At 67.4% G+C, this 16,521-nt stretch overlaps 3 protein-coding genes across 4 annotated transcripts; all 3 read right to left on the reverse strand.

The window, feature by feature from the left end:
* Window positions 1-9: 9 nt before the first annotated feature.
* Window positions 10-6,272, reverse strand: QARS1 (glutaminyl-tRNA synthetase 1). The gene is made up of 24 exons (XM_055806583.1): window positions 6,101-6,272; window positions 5,703-5,850; window positions 5,516-5,625; window positions 5,346-5,421; window positions 4,988-5,052; window positions 4,707-4,760; window positions 4,463-4,520; window positions 4,269-4,340; window positions 4,013-4,098; window positions 3,684-3,770; window positions 3,463-3,562; window positions 3,263-3,341; window positions 3,046-3,154; window positions 2,833-2,963; window positions 2,634-2,726; window positions 2,347-2,484; window positions 2,186-2,273; window positions 1,963-2,106; window positions 1,787-1,891; window positions 1,293-1,385; window positions 903-1,030; window positions 620-686; window positions 287-412; window positions 10-188 (listed from the first exon to the last, which is right to left on the reverse strand). Exons 1-24 carry the CDS (start codon window positions 6,251-6,253, stop codon window positions 138-140), a joined length of 2,361 nt encoding a protein of 786 aa, XP_055662558.1. The 5' UTR covers window positions 6,254-6,272; the 3' UTR covers window positions 10-137.
* Window positions 6,273-7,460: 1,188 nt separating this feature from the next.
* On the reverse strand, window positions 7,461-9,869 carry LOC129784614 (epidermal differentiation-specific protein-like). Its single transcript, XM_055806615.1, has one exon. It carries the CDS (start codon window positions 8,517-8,519, stop codon window positions 7,461-7,463), a length of 1,059 nt encoding a protein of 352 aa, XP_055662590.1. The 5' UTR covers window positions 8,520-9,869.
* Window positions 9,870-9,951: 82 nt separating this feature from the next.
* SLC6A8 (solute carrier family 6 member 8) lies at window positions 9,952-15,746 on the reverse strand. 2 transcript variants are annotated; one of them, XM_055806613.1, is made up of 14 exons: window positions 15,419-15,745; window positions 14,889-15,107; window positions 14,401-14,532; window positions 13,395-13,668; window positions 13,186-13,318; window positions 12,792-12,926; window positions 12,608-12,711; window positions 12,398-12,522; window positions 12,213-12,325; window positions 12,002-12,139; window positions 11,565-11,667; window positions 11,392-11,492; window positions 10,983-11,153; window positions 9,952-10,467 (listed from the first exon to the last, which is right to left on the reverse strand). In XM_055806613.1, the coding sequence occupies exons 1-14, from the start codon at window positions 15,522-15,524 to the stop codon at window positions 10,336-10,338; spliced, it is 1,986 nt and encodes a 661-aa protein (XP_055662588.1). In that variant the 5' UTR covers window positions 15,525-15,745; the 3' UTR covers window positions 9,952-10,335. The 2 variants fall into 2 exon arrangements, with proteins under 2 accessions (XP_055662588.1, XP_055662589.1); XM_055806614.1 differs by lacking the exon at window positions 14,401-14,532 and having other exon boundaries at window positions 15,419-15,746.
* Window positions 15,747-16,521: the final 775 nt, after the last annotated feature.

Raw genomic sequence — 16,521 nt, forward strand, 5'->3', positions numbered from 1 at the left:
AGACAAGGCTGGGATGCTCCATTTATTGAGGTGATGCTGTGGGGCGCCCCGGGGGGCTGCGCCAAGGCACGGCGGCACTGAGGGTGCACAGGGACCCTGGGAAGCAGCACCACAGCAGCGCGGCAGCGGTGGGTCCCTCAGGCCTTGCCAGGGTCCTCCTTCAGCGTCACCGTCCGGTTGAACACCATCTGGGGAGAGGCAGAGGGTCAGCTCGGAGCCCCATGGTGGGCCGGGGTAGCTCTACGGTGGGCCGGGGCAGCCCCGCTGCCCCCTCCCCAGGGCTCACCTTCCCCTCCTTGCTGTCAGGATCCACAGAGAAGTAGCCCAGACGCTCAAACTGGAACTTGTCAAAGTGCCGGGCCGAGAGGACGGAGCTGTCGAGCAGGGCGTTGTGGACCACACGCATGGAGTCCTGGCAGGGGGAGGCAGCTCAGCCAGCACCCCCAGCTCCTCTTCCCCCTCCACAGCCCTGCTCGCCCCAGCCCCTCTCCCTGTCAGGACACGGCAGGGCCCTTCCCAGGGAGCATAGGGGTCACACAGAAGTGGGTGCCTTGGGTGTGGGTGCAGGACGTCCCCAGCTCCCCCTGGGCCCATAATCCCAGCTCCTGCCACTACTCACAGGGTTGAGGTCACTCAGAAAACCACCAGGCACCTCCGATGGGTCTTCGGGATTTTTGTGCAAAAACCTGCCACGAGACAAGAGACTCACCCCAAAGCCGCTGCACAGGGGGATGTGGTACCCCATGGCAGCCATGGGGCAGCAACTCACAGGACCCCACAGCAGCATCTTCCCAGGCAAGGAGCTGGGCAGACCCCAGCAGAGCCTGCTGGTGCATGGCCATGCTGCCGCTCCAGCACCGCTGAGCTTGCACCTGTGCCTCCGCAGGAAGCCAGGTACTCACAGCCGCTCGTAGAGCCGCACTTCACACACCAGCGGCTCCGACACCCAGTGGATGAAGGCTTTGGGCTTCTCTGCCACATCTGACTTGGTGCAGGTCACCTCCAGCTCAATCACGCGCCCGCTGGCATCCTAGGGGAGAGGAGACAAGCGGAGCCATCAAGCAGCGGTCAGGCAGCAGGGCCCTATGCCACAAGGCAGCCCTGGGGCTGAACCGCCAGCCCCCCTGCTCAGAGCCACCTTGCTCCCCACTGCGAGGCACAGGGCTGGCAGTCTGCACCTGCACTGTGCCCACAGCCTGAGATGACCATCGCTGCCCTTCCCTGGTGGGGCATAGCCATGTCCTGCCATCCCACAGCCCAACCTCATGTCACCGGTGCCCAAAGCCACCCACCTTGATGACGTTCTGGACAGCAATGACGTAGCCAGCATGGCGCAGCCCCACCGGCTGCCCAGGAGCCAGGCGCTTGTAGCCCTTGTCCAGCTCCTGCAAGAGAGTTCAGGGCTGCAAGAGGGGGCTCAGCACAGGTAGCAGGTCCCTCCTCTAGCATGTGTCTCTGTCCCCATGACTGCATCCCCTTCCCCCCACCTCCTGCCATCCCAGGGATCGGCGCATCCATGGCTGTCTGAACTCCCACATTGCTGCGGGATGTTCTCCAGTGCACAGGCCAGGTGTGAGCACTATTGGTTGGACATATCCCAGCCAGGCTGAGTATAGTGGGCATTGCCCTGGTGTCCATCAGAGCTGCTGGCACATTTGGGAGTTGCAGTCAGGTGCCTGAACCTACCTGTGCCCTGTGCAGCACCAGCATCACTCCCAGCGCTGCCAGGCACCTGAGCTGTTGCTCCCAGGAGACAGGGCAGTATGGCCCAGTGGGCCCAGCTCACCTCCCTGAAGTCTGTCTCCTCGATGTAGATGGTGGACTGGAAGGGCACTTTGTGAAAACCCCGACTCTCATCAGATGGAAAGTTGGGCACAAGGACCTCGAGTGCCTGGGAAGAAGGAGGGAGTGAATGCTGACCTCGGGGAACCACACTCCCACCCCAGCCCATGGCAGTCTCACCTTTGGGGCAGGGAAGTTGGTGATGGTGACCTTGAGGGGCTCCAGGACAGCCATGGCACGAGGGGCCTGCTCGTTCAGCACCTCTCGCGCACACGCCTCCAGCAGATGTGGCTCCATTGTTGCCTGGGCCACTGTCACACCAACCTGCGGGACAGCCTGCTGTCACCACACCAGCCAGAAGACGCATCCACCTGCCCCATCCCATCCTGCCCCTGGCACCTACCCGGGCACAGAAGTTGTTGATGGCTTCAGGGGGGAAGCCTCGCCGGCGCAGGGCTGTCAGCGTGAAGAGCCGTGGGTCATCCCAGTCCCTGAGAAAACACCAATGTGACAGCCAGGCATGCCCCAGGTGGGACCCACCCTGTCTGCTGGCCCTGCTCCTACCTCACAGCACCCGTCTCCACCAGTCGGATGATTTTCCTCTTGGAGACAACAGTGTAGAGCAGGTTCAGGCGCCCATACTCCCACTGCACAGGGCAGTAGACATCCAGTGCGTTACACAGCCAGAAGTAGGAGGAGCGCCTGCAAGGGAGGCACCAGCACAGCCCGGCTGAGCCTCATGCCCACCCACAGCCCCACGGGCACACTGTTCCCAGCACTTTGGCAGCCACTGGGACACGGCCAGCTGCTCCCCCACAGAGCTGCCCCACCAGGTCCAGCTCAGCACTCACCTGGCCTGGAACTCCTTGGTGCAGAGGGAGTGTGTGATGTGCTCAATGGAGTCGCAGAGGCAGTGTGTGTAGTCATACGTGGGGTAGATGCACCTGCAAGGCAGAGCCCGGTGCTGCTCCCCTCCCAACACCTCCCCACTCCCGGCAGACGCAGACCCACCCCCACAACACATGCCAGGATGCCACAGGCCCTTCTTACCACTTGTCCCCAGTGCGGTGGTGTGGAGTGAACTTGACACGGTAGGCGACGGGGTCCATCTTCCCATCCTCCATCACCAGCTTCATCCGCAGCGTGGCCTCCCCCTCCCCAAACTTGCCCTTTCGCATGTCCTGTGGAGCAGGGGGGCAGCTGTCAGCTGAGCCACAGACCCGGCCCCCACAGGCACGCAGCGCCTGCCCCAGCCAGGGGTACCTCAAAGAGCAGGAGTGACTCCTCCACAGGCCGGTCCCGCCATGGTGATGGTGGTGGGTTGTGGCCCTTGATCTCCTCAACCTTCTGATGGCAGACATATGCCTGGCCCCTATGGAGAGGAAACGCCGTCACCAGGCCCATCCCCTGGGTGAGATGGAGCCCCAGCACTGGACATCCACACTGCCCTACTGCATCCATACCACCCCGGCATGCTCACCTGCGAATGAGCTCCAGGGCCCAGGTGTAGAGCTGGTCAAAGTAATCTGATGCATGGGTCACTGCATAGGGCTGGTAGCCTGTGGGGACAGGGGAAACAGTGGGTTAGAGACAACACCAGGGCTCAGCAGCAGGACCTACATGCAGAGATGTCCCCAGCAGTGCCTGGCCCGATCCTGCCCGCCCCAGCCCGAGCCGCACCCAGCCACTCCACCATCTCCCGGATGGCTGTGAAGTACTTCTCCTCCTCCTTCTCGGGGTTGGTGTCATCATAGCGCAGGAAGCACACACCACCGTTGGCCTGGGGACAGGGGCACAGTGAGCAGCGGTTCCCTGAGGGACTGCAGGGCCAGGCCAGTGGCCAAGCAGCGGTGGGAGGCAGGGGCCAGGGTGAGCTGCCAGCGGGCCTTGGTGCTTCTCACCTTGGCGTAGCCGAAGTTGAAGTTGATGGCCTTGGCATGGCCAATGTGCAGGATCCCATTGGGCTCAGGAGGGAACCGTGTCCGCACCTGCAGGGGGGAAACGGAACACCTCTGTCCTTTGGCAGGAGACTGTCCCCCTCCCCAGCAGCAGGGGCACTGACATGAGCCCCCAGTGATCCCACACACCCTCTCTGAGTCACATCATTGCTGCCTCTGGCCGTGCCCTCGGTGAGCTGTGTGTTTGCCCAGCCACCCCACCCACCCACTGGAGCCTGGCACAGCAGTGCCACCCTCACAGGGAACCGCTGGGCTGAGGGACATGGTCTTACCTGCCCACCTGTGATTGCCAGGTGCTGCTTCAGCAGAGCCATGGTGTTGGGCGTCACCACGTAGCCCTCCGTCTTGTAGTTCTCTCCTGTGGGTAGGGAATGCTCAGGGCTGCAGCACTGCCCAAAGCAAGCCAAGCCCAAGCAGCCAGGATGGGAAGACACAGCGCTGGTCTGGTCTCCCACAGCATGGAGAGCTAGGGCCAGGTGCAGAGCTGGTGGAGCAGCCCCACACATGGCAGAGGCTCCTCGCACTCACCCGGCCTGTGGAACTTGAGGGCTTCTCCCCGCAGCTGCTCCAGCAGTGTCCGTGTCTCTGTGCACACCTCACCTGGGGGAAGAGACGGGCCTGAGCAGGGGCCTGACTGCAGTTCCCAGGGCCCAGCTCAGAGGCAGGTCCCAACCAGAAACCGAAGGGCCAGGGAAGCTGCCCGCAGGAGGACAATCTCTTACCGTTCTCCACCACGGCTGCCTTCTGCTTCTCTGCCGGGGCTGGTCGGGCCTTTGCAGCCTGCAGGGACCAGCACAGCATCCTGAGTGCCCAGCTCCAGCACACACCTTCCCTTCCTGGCCCAGCCTGCTGCCCCCAGCACTCCCTTGGACCCATGCCCATGGTGGTGCCTGGGCCCAGAGCAGCTATTTGGGATGCTCAGCAGGGAAATACCATCACAGTTCCCTGCTTCCCCCTCATCCTCACCTTTGGCTTCTTTTCCAGGTCAGCTTCTGTCTTTGGTCCCAGCAAATGCAGCACCTGGAGAAAAGCGACACAGACAGGACTAGAAAAGGCTCCCGGTGCCCCAAGGCCTGGAGGTGGCCCTGTTCAGCTGTCACCCCCCTCACCCTGCCCGCACCTACCCGGGGCAGGCTGTCCCCAGCACTGGCCCTCCCTTGAGACAGGCCAGCAGGTCCCACACCGGGAAGGGCACCGACAGGGGCCACCACCCCAAGCAGCACCTGACCCATTGCCCTCACACCCACCTGCAGGTCCACCTCGTTCTTGATGGTCTTCCCGTCTGCCCAGCGCAGCCGGCTCCGTGCCTCCCCTGTGGACAGGGCACCCCGGGGGTGAGGGGCACAGCCCAGCCCGAGGGGCTCCATCCATGGCACCACAGGTGGCAGCCACCCACAGCCCTGCCTGCACAGGGGACACGGCAGGACGTCTCCCCTGCATCGGGTGGGCTGCGGCACAGCCAGCGCCGCAGCAGCTGGGCCTGGGACAGCCCAGGGACACGGGCTGGCTCTCAGGATCCAAGGGAGGAGGTAGCGGCGCTGGCAGAGTCAGAACAGGGGGACCCGCCAGCGCCAAGCAGGGGCTGTGCCGGCGCCCCCCACTCACCCATCAGCAGCCCCATGTTGAAGCGGTAGCGCTCAGCCAGCAGCTCTGCTCGGTGCTCGCCGATCACGGCCTCCACCTGGGCGGGAGAACGGGGCGGCCGGGGTGAGCGGGGCGGGCAGGGAGCGCAGCACCCGGGGCCGCCCCGTCCAGCTGCCCGGTGCCCCACTCACCGCCTCCTCGATCTGCTCGGGGGTGACGCACACCCCTACCCCACAGGCCCGCTCGAAGTCCGCCGCGTCCAGGGGCTCCAGCGGGTGGCTCCTCACGTACTCCAGGGCGGCTGGGGACAGAGGGGGGTGAGCAGCAGGGCCCGGAGCCGCCAGCCAGGGCCAGGGGGGTGCCGGAGCCGCACGGTACCGCTGAGCTGCAGGTCGGTGAGGATCTCCCTGCGCACGATGTAGCCGACAACGAAGCCGAGGTGCTTCGGGTCCCTGAGGCGGGCGGCCGCGTTGTACAGCAGCGTCCCGGTGCCTTTGTCCAGGGCCGGGCCCAGCGCGCTCCGAGCCTGCCGCCGCCCCGGGGAAGTGTCACGGCGGGCCCGGGGCTCAGCCCTGGCGAACCGGCGGCCCCGGGGCGGGGCGGGGGTGGCCGGGCGGGGAGCGCCAAGGGCCGGGGCCGCTCGGCGGGGGCGAGAGGAGGCGGGGCCGGGGGGTCCCGGGGAGGGGAGCGCGGGGAGGCGGGGCCGGGGGGTCCCGGGGGTGACGCCGCCGCACCGGGGACCGGGGGAGCGGGGCGGGGGCCCGCAGCGGGCGCACCTGCAGCACGGCCTGGCGGAGCAGCGCGCTGAGCGCCCCGTTGCGCATCGTCTCGCGGGCTTTGGCCTCGCTGAGGCCGATGCCGGTGAAAAGCCGCAACGCCTCCTCCGCCTCCTCCGTCGCCATCGCCCCCACCGCCGCCGCCGCCGCCATGCTGCTGTCGCCTCCACCGCCCGCCCGGGGGGCGGGGCCACGCCCAGCCAATCGGAGCGGGGAGGGCGGGTGGCCGGCACAGTTCGAGCCAATCGACATTAAGAGGGACACCCCTCGACCAACGGGACGGGGGAGCTCGGTGCTGGCTCCGCGAATAGGGACGCAGGGGGCGTGGCTAAGCCTGCGGCCGGTTGCATCATTTAAAGAGCCAGGCGGTGGCGACGACCACGTGGGGGGCGGGGCAGGGGAGGGGCAGGGGGGGCGGGGCAGGGGAGGGGCAGGGGGGGCGGGGGCGGGTGCGGGGTGGGGCCACGCCTGTGCCAGGCCCCGCCCCGCACCCACCGCCCGCGGCCCTTTGTCCTCACCCGGCAGCCGCCGCCCGCCCAGAGCGGCCCCGGCGGAAGGCTCGCCGCTCCCCGGGCCCCCGCCTGCCCCGCGGACGGGCCCCGCCTCCGGCCGGGGGACACACACGTGCCCGAAGGGCTACGCCGGGGGTGGCGGTGGCTGCTCCGGCCCGGTGGCCCCCGGCCCCCCAGCCCACTGCTCCCTCCCTTGCCTTCCCTCTGTGTCTTCCCAGCCCGGTGTCCTCCTGACCCCGCCCCCAGCCTGATGTCCTGTCTAGCCAGTATCCTCAGCAACCCCAGACCAGTGTTCCCCCAGTTTCCCCAGTCTGGTGTTCCCCAAACCCAGTGTCCCCCCAGGCCAGCAACACCTGGCTACCCCAGCCCAGTGCCTCCTAACTTCCCCAGTCTGGTGTCCCCAGCTCCCCCAGTCCAGTGCCCCTCCATGCCAGTATCCTCTGGCTACCCCAGCCTGGTGTCCCCCCAACTTCCCCAGTCTGGTGTCTCCCCAGGCCAGCATCCTGTGTGTCCCCCAGCCAGTGTCCCCCCAGCTTCCCCAGCACAGTGTCCACTGACTCCCCCAGCCTGATGCCCGCAGCTTACCCAGCTCTCCCCATCGTCCCCTGGCTCTTCCAGTCTGGTGTCCACCCCCAAGCCCACCCCCACACCAGCAGCAGCAGACCTGAGCAGTTGGGGAAGGGGGTTTATTGGCAACACCTGGTGGGAGGAGGCACCATCATGTCCTGCCAGCCAGAGCCACCGGACACGGCCAGGCAAGGCAGGTCCTGGCTCCTCCATGGGCGGGTTGGGCAGGCAATGCTGAGGTTCCTGGGGGTCCCACACCACCGACTGGCACTGGGATGGAGCTATAGCTCCATCCCAGTGCCAGGCACTGGCTCTGTCCCCTCAGTAGCTGCCTGCTCCCTGCCTTCAGCTGGCAGAGACTTCAGGCTATAGCGGACACTAATGTTGGTACCCGAGATGCTGCGATACTCGCCCATCTCCGTACGAACAGTTTCGTTCTGGGTGATGGTGAGCAGCACCGGGATGGAGAGCGTCACCTCCTTCCGCAAGACCTGGATGCTGAGTGCCGTGTGTGGGGGGATCTTTGCCGGCAGCTGCACCTCCACGCGTTCCCGGCGGGTGCTGGATTCACTGCGCCCTTTCTGCACCGTGAAGATGTTGGAGGCTTCCACGGTCAACGTGAAAGAGAGCCCGGCTTTGAGGCTGGTGGTGTTGCTGAAGTGGAAGCTCTGCCAGAGCGTGGTGCCATACTCCCTGCTGCTGCTGGCTGCCAGCACCTGCTCCGACTCAGTCTCATTCACCCCTTCGATCTCATCCACCAGCACTTCCCGCTCCGCTTCCACCCGCTTCTGCTCCCAGAGGAGACGCGCTGAGACCAGGGGCTGCCCGGGCCGCAGCGGGCGCAGGTGGGACAGCCGAGCCTGGAAGTTCAGCTCAGGTTTGTAGTCTGCAAGACGCTCACCGGGCCATGCCACGCAGTGCCAGCCACCCCGGCCGGGATGCTGGTAGAGCAGCCAGACACCTCGCTGCACTATGTGGGAGGCCACCCGGTCGTTGAAGTACCCGTACGCCAGGTTGGTCTCCTCTGTCACCACCTTGCAGGCGCCTTGAAAGTTGGGGCGCTCATAGAGTATGATCTGGGGGTCCCCCAGGTCATGGTGCACAAGGCGCAGTGATGAGAAGCTGTTGGGCCGTCCCACGGAGGGGTACTCACCCTCCTCAAAGGCGTGTGGCTCTCCCTCGTACTTGGGGTCCGTGTAGGCGATCCAAGGCTGTCCCACCACCTTCAGGGAGGCAATGCAATCCCCAAAATCCAACTCGTGGAGGTCGGGCACGTCGCAGGTGAACTCCCGGCTCAGCCCCTCAAAATTGGCACGCTCGTACACCACGATCTGGTTCATGGTGCCGTGGGCGCCCACCCCTACCAGGACAACACGCACGTCAAGTCCCCTTGTGTGGGCTCACGTGGGAAACCTGTGGGGAAAGCCTGGCCAGCGAGGGGGCACCCTGGCACCCCTTTATCCCCTCTCCTCTGCCTGGTCCTTGCGCTCTCACCGTCTGTGCCAGCAGCACCCCAACACCAGCCCGCAGCTGTGCCTTTTACGAGGGGGTGGCGGGGCCAGGGCGTGCTGCGGCACGAAGCGAAGGCAATGACGGCGCTCGCCCCCGCACCCGCGCCCAGCTCCGCTCCGGCGGCTGGGAGCCAGCCAGGCCCCGCACAGCTGTACCGCGGCCGGTGCACTGGGATGCCAGCCGGCCTCGCAGACCAGCCCTGCTGGAAAGTCCTGCCGTGCCCTAGGCACGCAGCGCTCCAGTGCTAACGAGTCACTGACAATTATCACTGATGCTTCCGCCCTGCCCGCACTAATTATGGTGTGCATTGCCGGTGGGGCAGGAACTGCCGGCTCGCCCCAGTGGGGTGAGAGAGTATCGTGGTAGGGTGAGCCAGCACCCCGAGACAAGCTGCTCAGCACCCTGGTGCCCCCGGACGCAGGACATGACCTGCCCTGGCATAGCACCACTGCCCCAGCCCTGCGTGCAAGCATGGCCAGGGCAGGTGGTAGCACTTCTGCCTTGTGTCTCCATGAGCAGGATGGTCACAACGCTGCTGGACGGTGATGGGTGCCAGCACTGGGCACAGTGGGACTCTGATGCCCAGCCAGGGCACAGGGACAGCTGGCAGCCGCCCCAAGCACAATGTGCCACGGGCTTCCTCAGGGTACCGTGTGGGTCCCCATGGCATGGGCTGGAGCTAGCCTCCACAGGAGCCACCGGTGCAGGGCACAGGGCACATGCGCTCCCCGGCTGGCACTGGGGTTGAGGCAGCTCAAGGGGTCTAGGGCAGGCAGAGCCTCTGGCTTCTCCTGCCTGTGCCCCCACAGCCCTCCCCAGCCCAGGGCTGTCCCTATGGCACAGCACAGGGAGCAGAGAACCCCAAAATAGACATGAGCAGCTCCTGGCTGGATCATGACCCACCCCAGAAGCCCCTGTGTTGAGCTGGGGACAGGCAGGACCCCCAAAGCCTCTGGGCTGAAATCTGCCCCGTGGGGCTGGGAAGTGGGGCATGGGGTACCCCAGTCCCACAGGGGAACCTGGGTTTGGCACCGCCTGCAGGCACCCACATCCTGCGGTGTATGAGGATGGAGACCCCACCGCTCAGGCAGCCTGTCCTGCCCCAGCCCCAAATCACCCAGGAGAGGAATGCAGATGTCCCCACATCCCTGAGCCCTGTTCCCCCCCAAACCTCCGTCCCACACGCAAGTGCCACCCCACATCTCCCCCCCAAGCTTCCCACTGCCGGTGCCGCTGTTCCCGTGCCTGCAGTGCCGGGGCTGCCAGGGTCTCCCAGTTTATTGCCAGATGTTGGGGCGGTCGGGGTTACACCAGACAAACGCTACAGGAAGCGGTTAGTGAGCGGGGGGCCGCGGGGGCCACGGGCGGGGGCTGGGGAAGGGCTGTCCTGCTGGCTCCCCCGGCTCGCAGCCTCCCCGCCGGCCCCCCGGGCTGCCACGCTCCCCCGCGCCAGGGACCCCTCCCGCTCCCTGCGGCCGCCCCGGCCCCACGGCCACCAGAACCCCCCCACCTCGCTGTCGCGCACCCCCCCCCTGCGGCGAGGCCAGCGGGCTGGGGCAGCACGGGGGGCGCGGGCAGCGTGGGTGGGAGGCAGTGCTGGCATTATTGCTATGGCGGGCGGGAGCAGTGCGACCCTCCCCATGCTCAGATCACAGTCTCGAAGAGTGTCGCCTTCTCCTTGGGGGGCTCTGGGGCCAGCAATTTGGCTTCTGCCTCAGGTGTCAGGTACTCCAGGTGGTGGTGGCCCCAGATCGGAGTGGTCAGGAGCTGCCAGCGCTGCGGGGACGCTGTGTCAGCACCCAGGGACGGCAGCACTGGGGACTGCCTCAACCCAGCATGGAGCATCCCCCCGCTGCACAGGGATGGGACCGAGGTGGGGACAGGGGTGGGATTTGGGTGGGGATGGAGGTGAGGCTGGGACAGGGAGGGGATTGAAATGGGATTGAGAGAGGGAGTGGGACTGCACGGGGACAAGGATGAGATGGGGGTGGGACTGAAACTGATGGAGACACAATTTGGCTGGGAGTGAGAATGACAGGGATGGGGCTGAGACAGTGATGTAAGTAAGGATAGGATTCAGGTGAGGTTGGGAGTGAGACAGGGATGGGGACGGGGTGGAAATCCGAAAGGGATGGGGACAGGGACGGGATTTGACTGGGGACAGGGATGAGATGGCAATGTGGGCATTGCTGGGTTCTGAATGGGGACAGGACTGAGATGGGGACAGGGACAAGGATGGCTGAGATGGGGTGAGGACGGAGGCAGCAGGAACCCCTCTGTGCCGCCCTCACCTCTCGCAGGGAGCCTTTGCAGCGCAGGAGCTTGTAGAGGACGGTGCAGGGGATGCAGAGCATTGAAGAGAGTGCCAGGACCCAGCCGATGGCGTCCCCCCACCACGGGTACACGTACGTCTTGTTGTAGGTCAACGGCTTGTAGTTCACCACGTGGAACACAAAGATGCCCTGGGTGGAGAGAGGGGGGTGAGGTGCCACGGGGCAGGGGGCTGGTGGCTCCAAAACCCCCACGTGAGTTACCCCACGGCCCTGACATGCGTGTTGGCCCATGACCGAGACACGCGTGTCACCCCGTGGCTGCCGTGCCCGAAGCAGCCGCCTGGGGGAGCGCGGTGCCCGTGGCACGGCCGGGGCAGCGCGCACACACACGCACACGCGTGTCCCCACGCGGGGCAGCCCCGCTCACCACGCAGACCAGTGGCGTCACCACGGCCCAGCACCACTTCATGAAGGGCAGGGGCCGGTAGCCGATCATGCGGGCCACATCGTCCATGAAGCGGTCGGCACCTGCAGCAAGAAGGGTGTCAGCTGGGCTCCTGGGTCCCCTTGCGTCCCCCACCCGTGTCCCCCTGGCCTCACCGTAAACCCAGGCAATGACCACGCACTCCCAGAAAGCCTGCCACAGCAGCGTGATCCCACTGGCCGAGTAGTTGTCAAAGAGCTGGAACACGTACATGCCGCCCTGCCGGGACGGCACCGCGTGTCACCAGGGCTGTGCTGGCTGCCCCATGCTGGCTGGGTGCCTGCACACTGGCATGGGCACAGCCTTGCCGTGCCGGTGCCCCACCTGGCATGGCCACCCTGCATGCCGTGGGCACCCTGTGCTCCCACAGCACCCCCACGATGACAGGCACCCCCGTGGCATGGAGACCTCCGCAGCTACAGGCACCCCCATGCCATGGGCACCCCCCACTGCCACGGGTGCCGCAGCCCCAGGGAGCTCCCACCATGTGCTGGGGCCCCATGGGAGGTGATGTCCTGGGGGCAGGCATAGGTGTCCCTGCCATGTCCCCCACCTGCGTGACCATGGAGAGGTCGATGAGGCAGCAGACGACACAGCAGAGCGCAGCGGTGAGCTCGCGGCGCAGCGAGCCAGCCCCCGGCTGGGGGAACAGGTCCAGGATGCCCGTGATGAAACCCTCCACACCGACAAACTGTAGCAGAGAGCGGGGCTCAGTGGGGACATGCCACCCCGTCCCCTCCCCATCCCCCCACCTGCCATCGCACCTGGCTGTCCAGCCCCAGCACAAGGAGCATGAAGAAGAAAAGCGTGGCCCAGAGCGGGGACAAGGGCATCAGTGTCACAGCTTTGGGGTAGGCGATAAAAGCCAGCCCAGGGCCTGCGGGAGAGCAGGTTCAGTGGTGCCACCCCAGGGGTGGACACAGGGGACAGGGTGCCAATGGACACTCACCGGACTCGGCCACCTTGGAGATGTCCACGCCTTGCTCAGAGGCCATGAAGCCCAGCACAGAGAAGACGACGAAGCCGGCAAAGAAGCTGGTGGAGCTGTTGATCACGGCCAGGATGTAGGCATCCCTGTGGGCAGAGTGGGTTAGGGGGCGCTGGGGGGACACGGGGGGGGGACACACTGGGGGACACCCTACAGCCAGCACAGCCCTACCTGTAGCAGTTGTTATGGAAGCGGTTGTAGCTGCCCAGCGCGGTCAGGGCACCCAGCCCAATGGCGTAGGAGAAGAAGATCTGGGTGCCAGCATCGATCCAGACCTAGGGCGCAAGGGAGGGCGTCGGGGTGTGGGGAGGGTGCCCAGCACTCAGCCCCCTTCCACCCTCCCCACTGCCCTCACCTGCGCCTCAGCCAGCTTGGACCAGTCGGGTTTCAGGTAGTAGACGATGCCGCCCAGTGCCCCGGGCAGTGTCACCCCATGGACCAGCAGCAGGATGAGGACCACGTAGGGGAAGAGTGCCGTGAAGTAGACAATCTGCAGAGATGTTGGTGCCAGTGAGACCTCCCCATCAGGCTGGGACTCTCCATCATGTGCCACAGGTGTCCCAGCGGGACTGGGGCTTGGGGACGTCCCCAGTGGCTGGTGGCACCTCTCAGACAGATGTGGGACAGGGGTTTTTGCACCCTCATAGCGTACAGCACGGGAGGGCAGGAGCCAGCAGTGTTGTGTGCTGCAGTCCCCTCCCCACATGCCAGTGGCCCCAATGTGTCCCTCCCTGCCTGGCCAGCATCACCTTCCCGGTTGACTTGACACCCTTCCAGATGCAGAAATAGACGACGACCCAGGTGGTGACCAAGCAGAGGATCATCTGCCAGTTCATGTCCCCTGGCTCGCTGAGGTCCCCCGAGAGCCGCAGCACCTTGTTCCTGCAGAATAGGGCTGTGATGAGTGCCAGCACGACACCCCCAGCCCCAGGCAAGACCCCCTGGTCCCCACGCTCACTCCCAAAACTCGATGACGGGCGAGCGCTTGCTGGCCAGGTCAGCGCAGCTGAGGTTGAAGGGGCCAGCGTCGGCGCTGGCATTGCTGCTGCTGTTGCGGCAGAGCTCAAGGTGGAAGAGCTCAGCGCACTGCTCGGTGTTCCAGGCGTGGCCGCAGGTGGCCCAGGGCAGAGTGTCCGTCAGCGAGTGCACCAGGTAGAAGAGACCCCACACCAGGATCATGATGTAGTAGGAGTTGCAGAAGAAGACGATCACCATGGAAGCCAGGCCCAGACCTGCGGCACAGGGAGATCACAGCCCGCGGGCACCCATGGGTACCTGGCAGCCCAGCGGGGTGGGGGAACTGGCAGCCTGGGGTGGAACAGGGGCTGCTGGCGCGGACGGGGCTGGACACGGGGTGCTGGTGGGGACACAGGGAGCCAGCAGCCCAGCGCAAGGCAGGGGAGGAGCCGGTGGGGCTGCGGGGAGCTGGCTGCCCTGGGTGGGACAGGACAGGGGGGAGCTGGCAGGGACGGGGACAGGGGGGAGCTGGCTGCCTTAGGCGAGACAGGGGGGAGCTGGTGGGGACGGGAAAGGGGGGAGCTGGCGGGGGACGGGACAGGACAGGATACGGATAAGCAGCAGCACGGCAAGGACAGAGGGGAGCTGGCGGGGCACAGTGCAGGGAAGCCGGCAGGACACTGCTGAGGTGGGGATCCAGCAGCCCCCAGGGAGGCCAGCGGCACGCAGGCAGGGAGCGACAGGGGCAAGCAAGGCAGCACAGGGTGCCACGGGGCACGGGCGCAGGCAGCTGCCACCCTTGGCTGGGGTGCAGAGTAGCAGTGGGACGTGGGCAAGGTGCACAGGAGAAGGCAGGGCGCGCGCAGGGTGCAGGCAGCCGGTGCCCAGGCAGGGTGCCGGCAGGGCGCTGCCAGCCCCGCGCAGGGCACTGGGGCCCCTGGGCAGGGCACAGGGTGCCAGGGGCCACGGGCAGGGAGCACGGGGCCACGGGCAGGGCGCGGCGTTACCCTTGAAGAGGGGGGCGATGTTCCAGGCGGCGATGCCCCCCTGCTTCATGAACTGCCCCAGGGCCACCTCCAGGAAGAAGACGGGGATGCCGCCCACGAAGACGATGAGCAGGTAGGGGATGAGGAAGACGCCTGGGGCCGGGGGGGGGAGGGGGCACGGGGCCGGCTCAGCCGCCGCCGCCCCCCCCGGGTCCCCCCGGGTCCCCCTTCCCTCCCCGCGCCGCCCGCCCGGGCGCAGCGAATGGCAAAGGCGCCTCCGCGCCCTCCCCTCGCCGCGCCGCCGATGTAGGTCAGGGCGGGCAGGTGGCGGGGGGCTCCCCACGGACCCCCACGCCGCCGGTACGCCGGACACCCGTGGGGTGCCCCACAAGCCCCCGCGGGCGGCCCCTTGCACCGGGGAGGCACCCACGCACACTGTGAGGTGGAAAGCGGGGTGCTCCCACGCGCCGTGGGGTGCCCCCCCTCCACGGGGCGGGCACGGGGCTCACCTCCGCCGTTCTTGTAACACAGGTAGGGGAAGCGCCAGACGTTGCCCAGCCCCACGGCGAAACCCACGCAGGACATGATGAAATCCATCTGCCGGGTCCACGTCTCCCGCTCGGGGGCGGCCGCTTTCGGGGGGCCGGGGGGTCCCACCAGCGGCGCCGTCACTGCCCGCTCCTCGCCCGCCGCGGGGGGGTCCGTGCCCTCCGCCTCGCCGCGGCCCTCTGCCGAGACGGGGCGGGGGGGGGGGCACGCTGCCGTCACGTGCGCCCGTGGGGCGCGCGCGGGGAGGGGGGGAGCGCGGGGAGACCGAAGGTCCCCCCGCGCCTGCCGCCCCCCCCGCCGCCGCGCGCCCCTCTCCGCGTGAAGGGGCGTGACGTCAGATGTCAGGCAGTCGCGTGACGTCACAATGCAGAGCGGTGACTCACCCCGCGGCGGCGGGAGGGGGCGCGCCGCGGTCGCGCGTGGCCGTGGACACCTCCCCCCCCCCCCCCCCATCCCCGAACCTCATCCCTCCCCGGCGCTTCCCGCTTACCGGAGCCCGCGGGGGCAGCAGCGGCGGCGGCCGCGGCGGCTGCGGCGTCGCGTCGCGGGGCGGCGGGCGGCTGCGGGGCGGCCGTGTCGGCGGGGACGGGGGGCATGTCGCGGGGGGCCGGGGAGCGGGGGCGGGTCGGGGGCGGCTCCGTGGCCGTGGGGGGGCTCAGAAGCAATCCACGAAGCACTTGAAGGTGAGTCGGAAGAACCTCATTGAGGGCGGCGGGGCGCGGCGGGGCGGGCCGGGCCGGGCGGGCGGCTCAGAGCCGGGCTGCGGGGCCGGCGCCGCGCGGCCGCTCCGGGGCTCTCTGCGCCGCGGCACCGGGCGGCGGCGGAGGCAGCGACCGGCCGCACCGCCCCCCGAGCCCCATTGGCCGCGCCGCCCGCCCGCGGCTTGACGGGACTTGCAGTCCCGCCGCACCGGCACCGGGGCGAGGCGGGGGGCGGGCAGCGGGACAGGGGGCACGCCGCGGGACACCGGGGCGCCACCGGCGGATACCGGGCACTGGGGACAGCAGGCGAAAAGGTTGCTCTGCGGGACGGGGCGCTCCGGGCACTAGAGCACCAGGACTTGCAGTCCTGACACACCGGCAGCAGGGGACACCGGCACCGGCAGTCCCGCCACGCTAGCACCGGGACACGCCAGGCACTATGGCACCAGCGGACACCGGGCAACAGGGCGCAGCCAGCAGCAGAGCACACGGAGAGGCAGCGGGCACCGGTGACTGCAGGCACCGCAGCACATCAGGGGACAGTGGGTGTCCCCCGCGGCTGTGGGGCGCACCAAGAAATGCCCAGCCCTGAGGGACATCAGGGCACAGCGAGCAGCATGTCACACCAGGGGCACCCACTAGCAGCAGAGCCCAGTGGGGACAGTCAGCTACAGGGTGCACCGAGTGCCAGGGGACCTGGGAGACAGGGGGCTGCAGGATGCACTGGGTACCACAGCACATCAGGGGGCGTGGAGCATGAAGGCACCTGGGGCAGCAGGGTGCTGGGAGCCCCAAAAGCACACTGGGGGACACTGGCAGGCAGCAGAGGCGAGTGGAGTTCAGAATGTTTAATGAGTGCAGGACAAACCCCGGCCCCCCCCGCCCTGTCCCC

Source organism: Falco peregrinus, chromosome 5 (assembly GCF_023634155.1).
Source record: "Falco peregrinus isolate bFalPer1 chromosome 5, bFalPer1.pri, whole genome shotgun sequence".
Lineage (NCBI taxonomy): Eukaryota > Metazoa > Chordata > Aves > Falconiformes > Falconidae > Falco > Falco peregrinus.

Bases quoted from the DNA above. Each gene is read 5' to 3' on its own strand.
- SLC6A8 (XM_055806613.1), bottom strand. From the start codon at position 15,524: ATGCCCCCCGTCCCCGCCGACACGGCCGCCCCGCAGCCGCCCGCCGCC. The intron at 13,669-14,400 runs GTAACGCCGCGC...CCTGTGCCGCAG, and splicing joins CATCGCCCCCCTCTTCAAGG to GTCTGGGCCTGGCTTCCATG. The intron at 11,493-11,564 runs GTGAGGCCAGGG...TTCTTGCTGCAG, and splicing joins GGTCATTGCCTGGGTTTACG to GTGCCGACCGCTTCATGGAC.
- LOC129784614 (XM_055806615.1), bottom strand. From the start codon at position 8,519: ATGAACCAGATCGTGGTGTACGAGCGTGCCAATTTTGAGGGGCTGAGC.
- QARS1 (XM_055806583.1), bottom strand. From the start codon at position 6,253: ATGGCGGCGGCGGCGGCGGTGGGGGCGATGGCGACGGAGGAGGCGGAG. The intron at 2,485-2,633 runs GTGAGTGCTGAG...CCTCCCTTGCAG, and splicing joins ACCAAGGAGTTCCAGGCCAG to GCGCTCCTCCTACTTCTGGC. The intron at 413-619 runs GTGAGTAGTGGC...TCCCCCTGCCAG, and splicing joins TTCTGAGTGACCTCAACCCT to GACTCCATGCGTGTGGTCCA.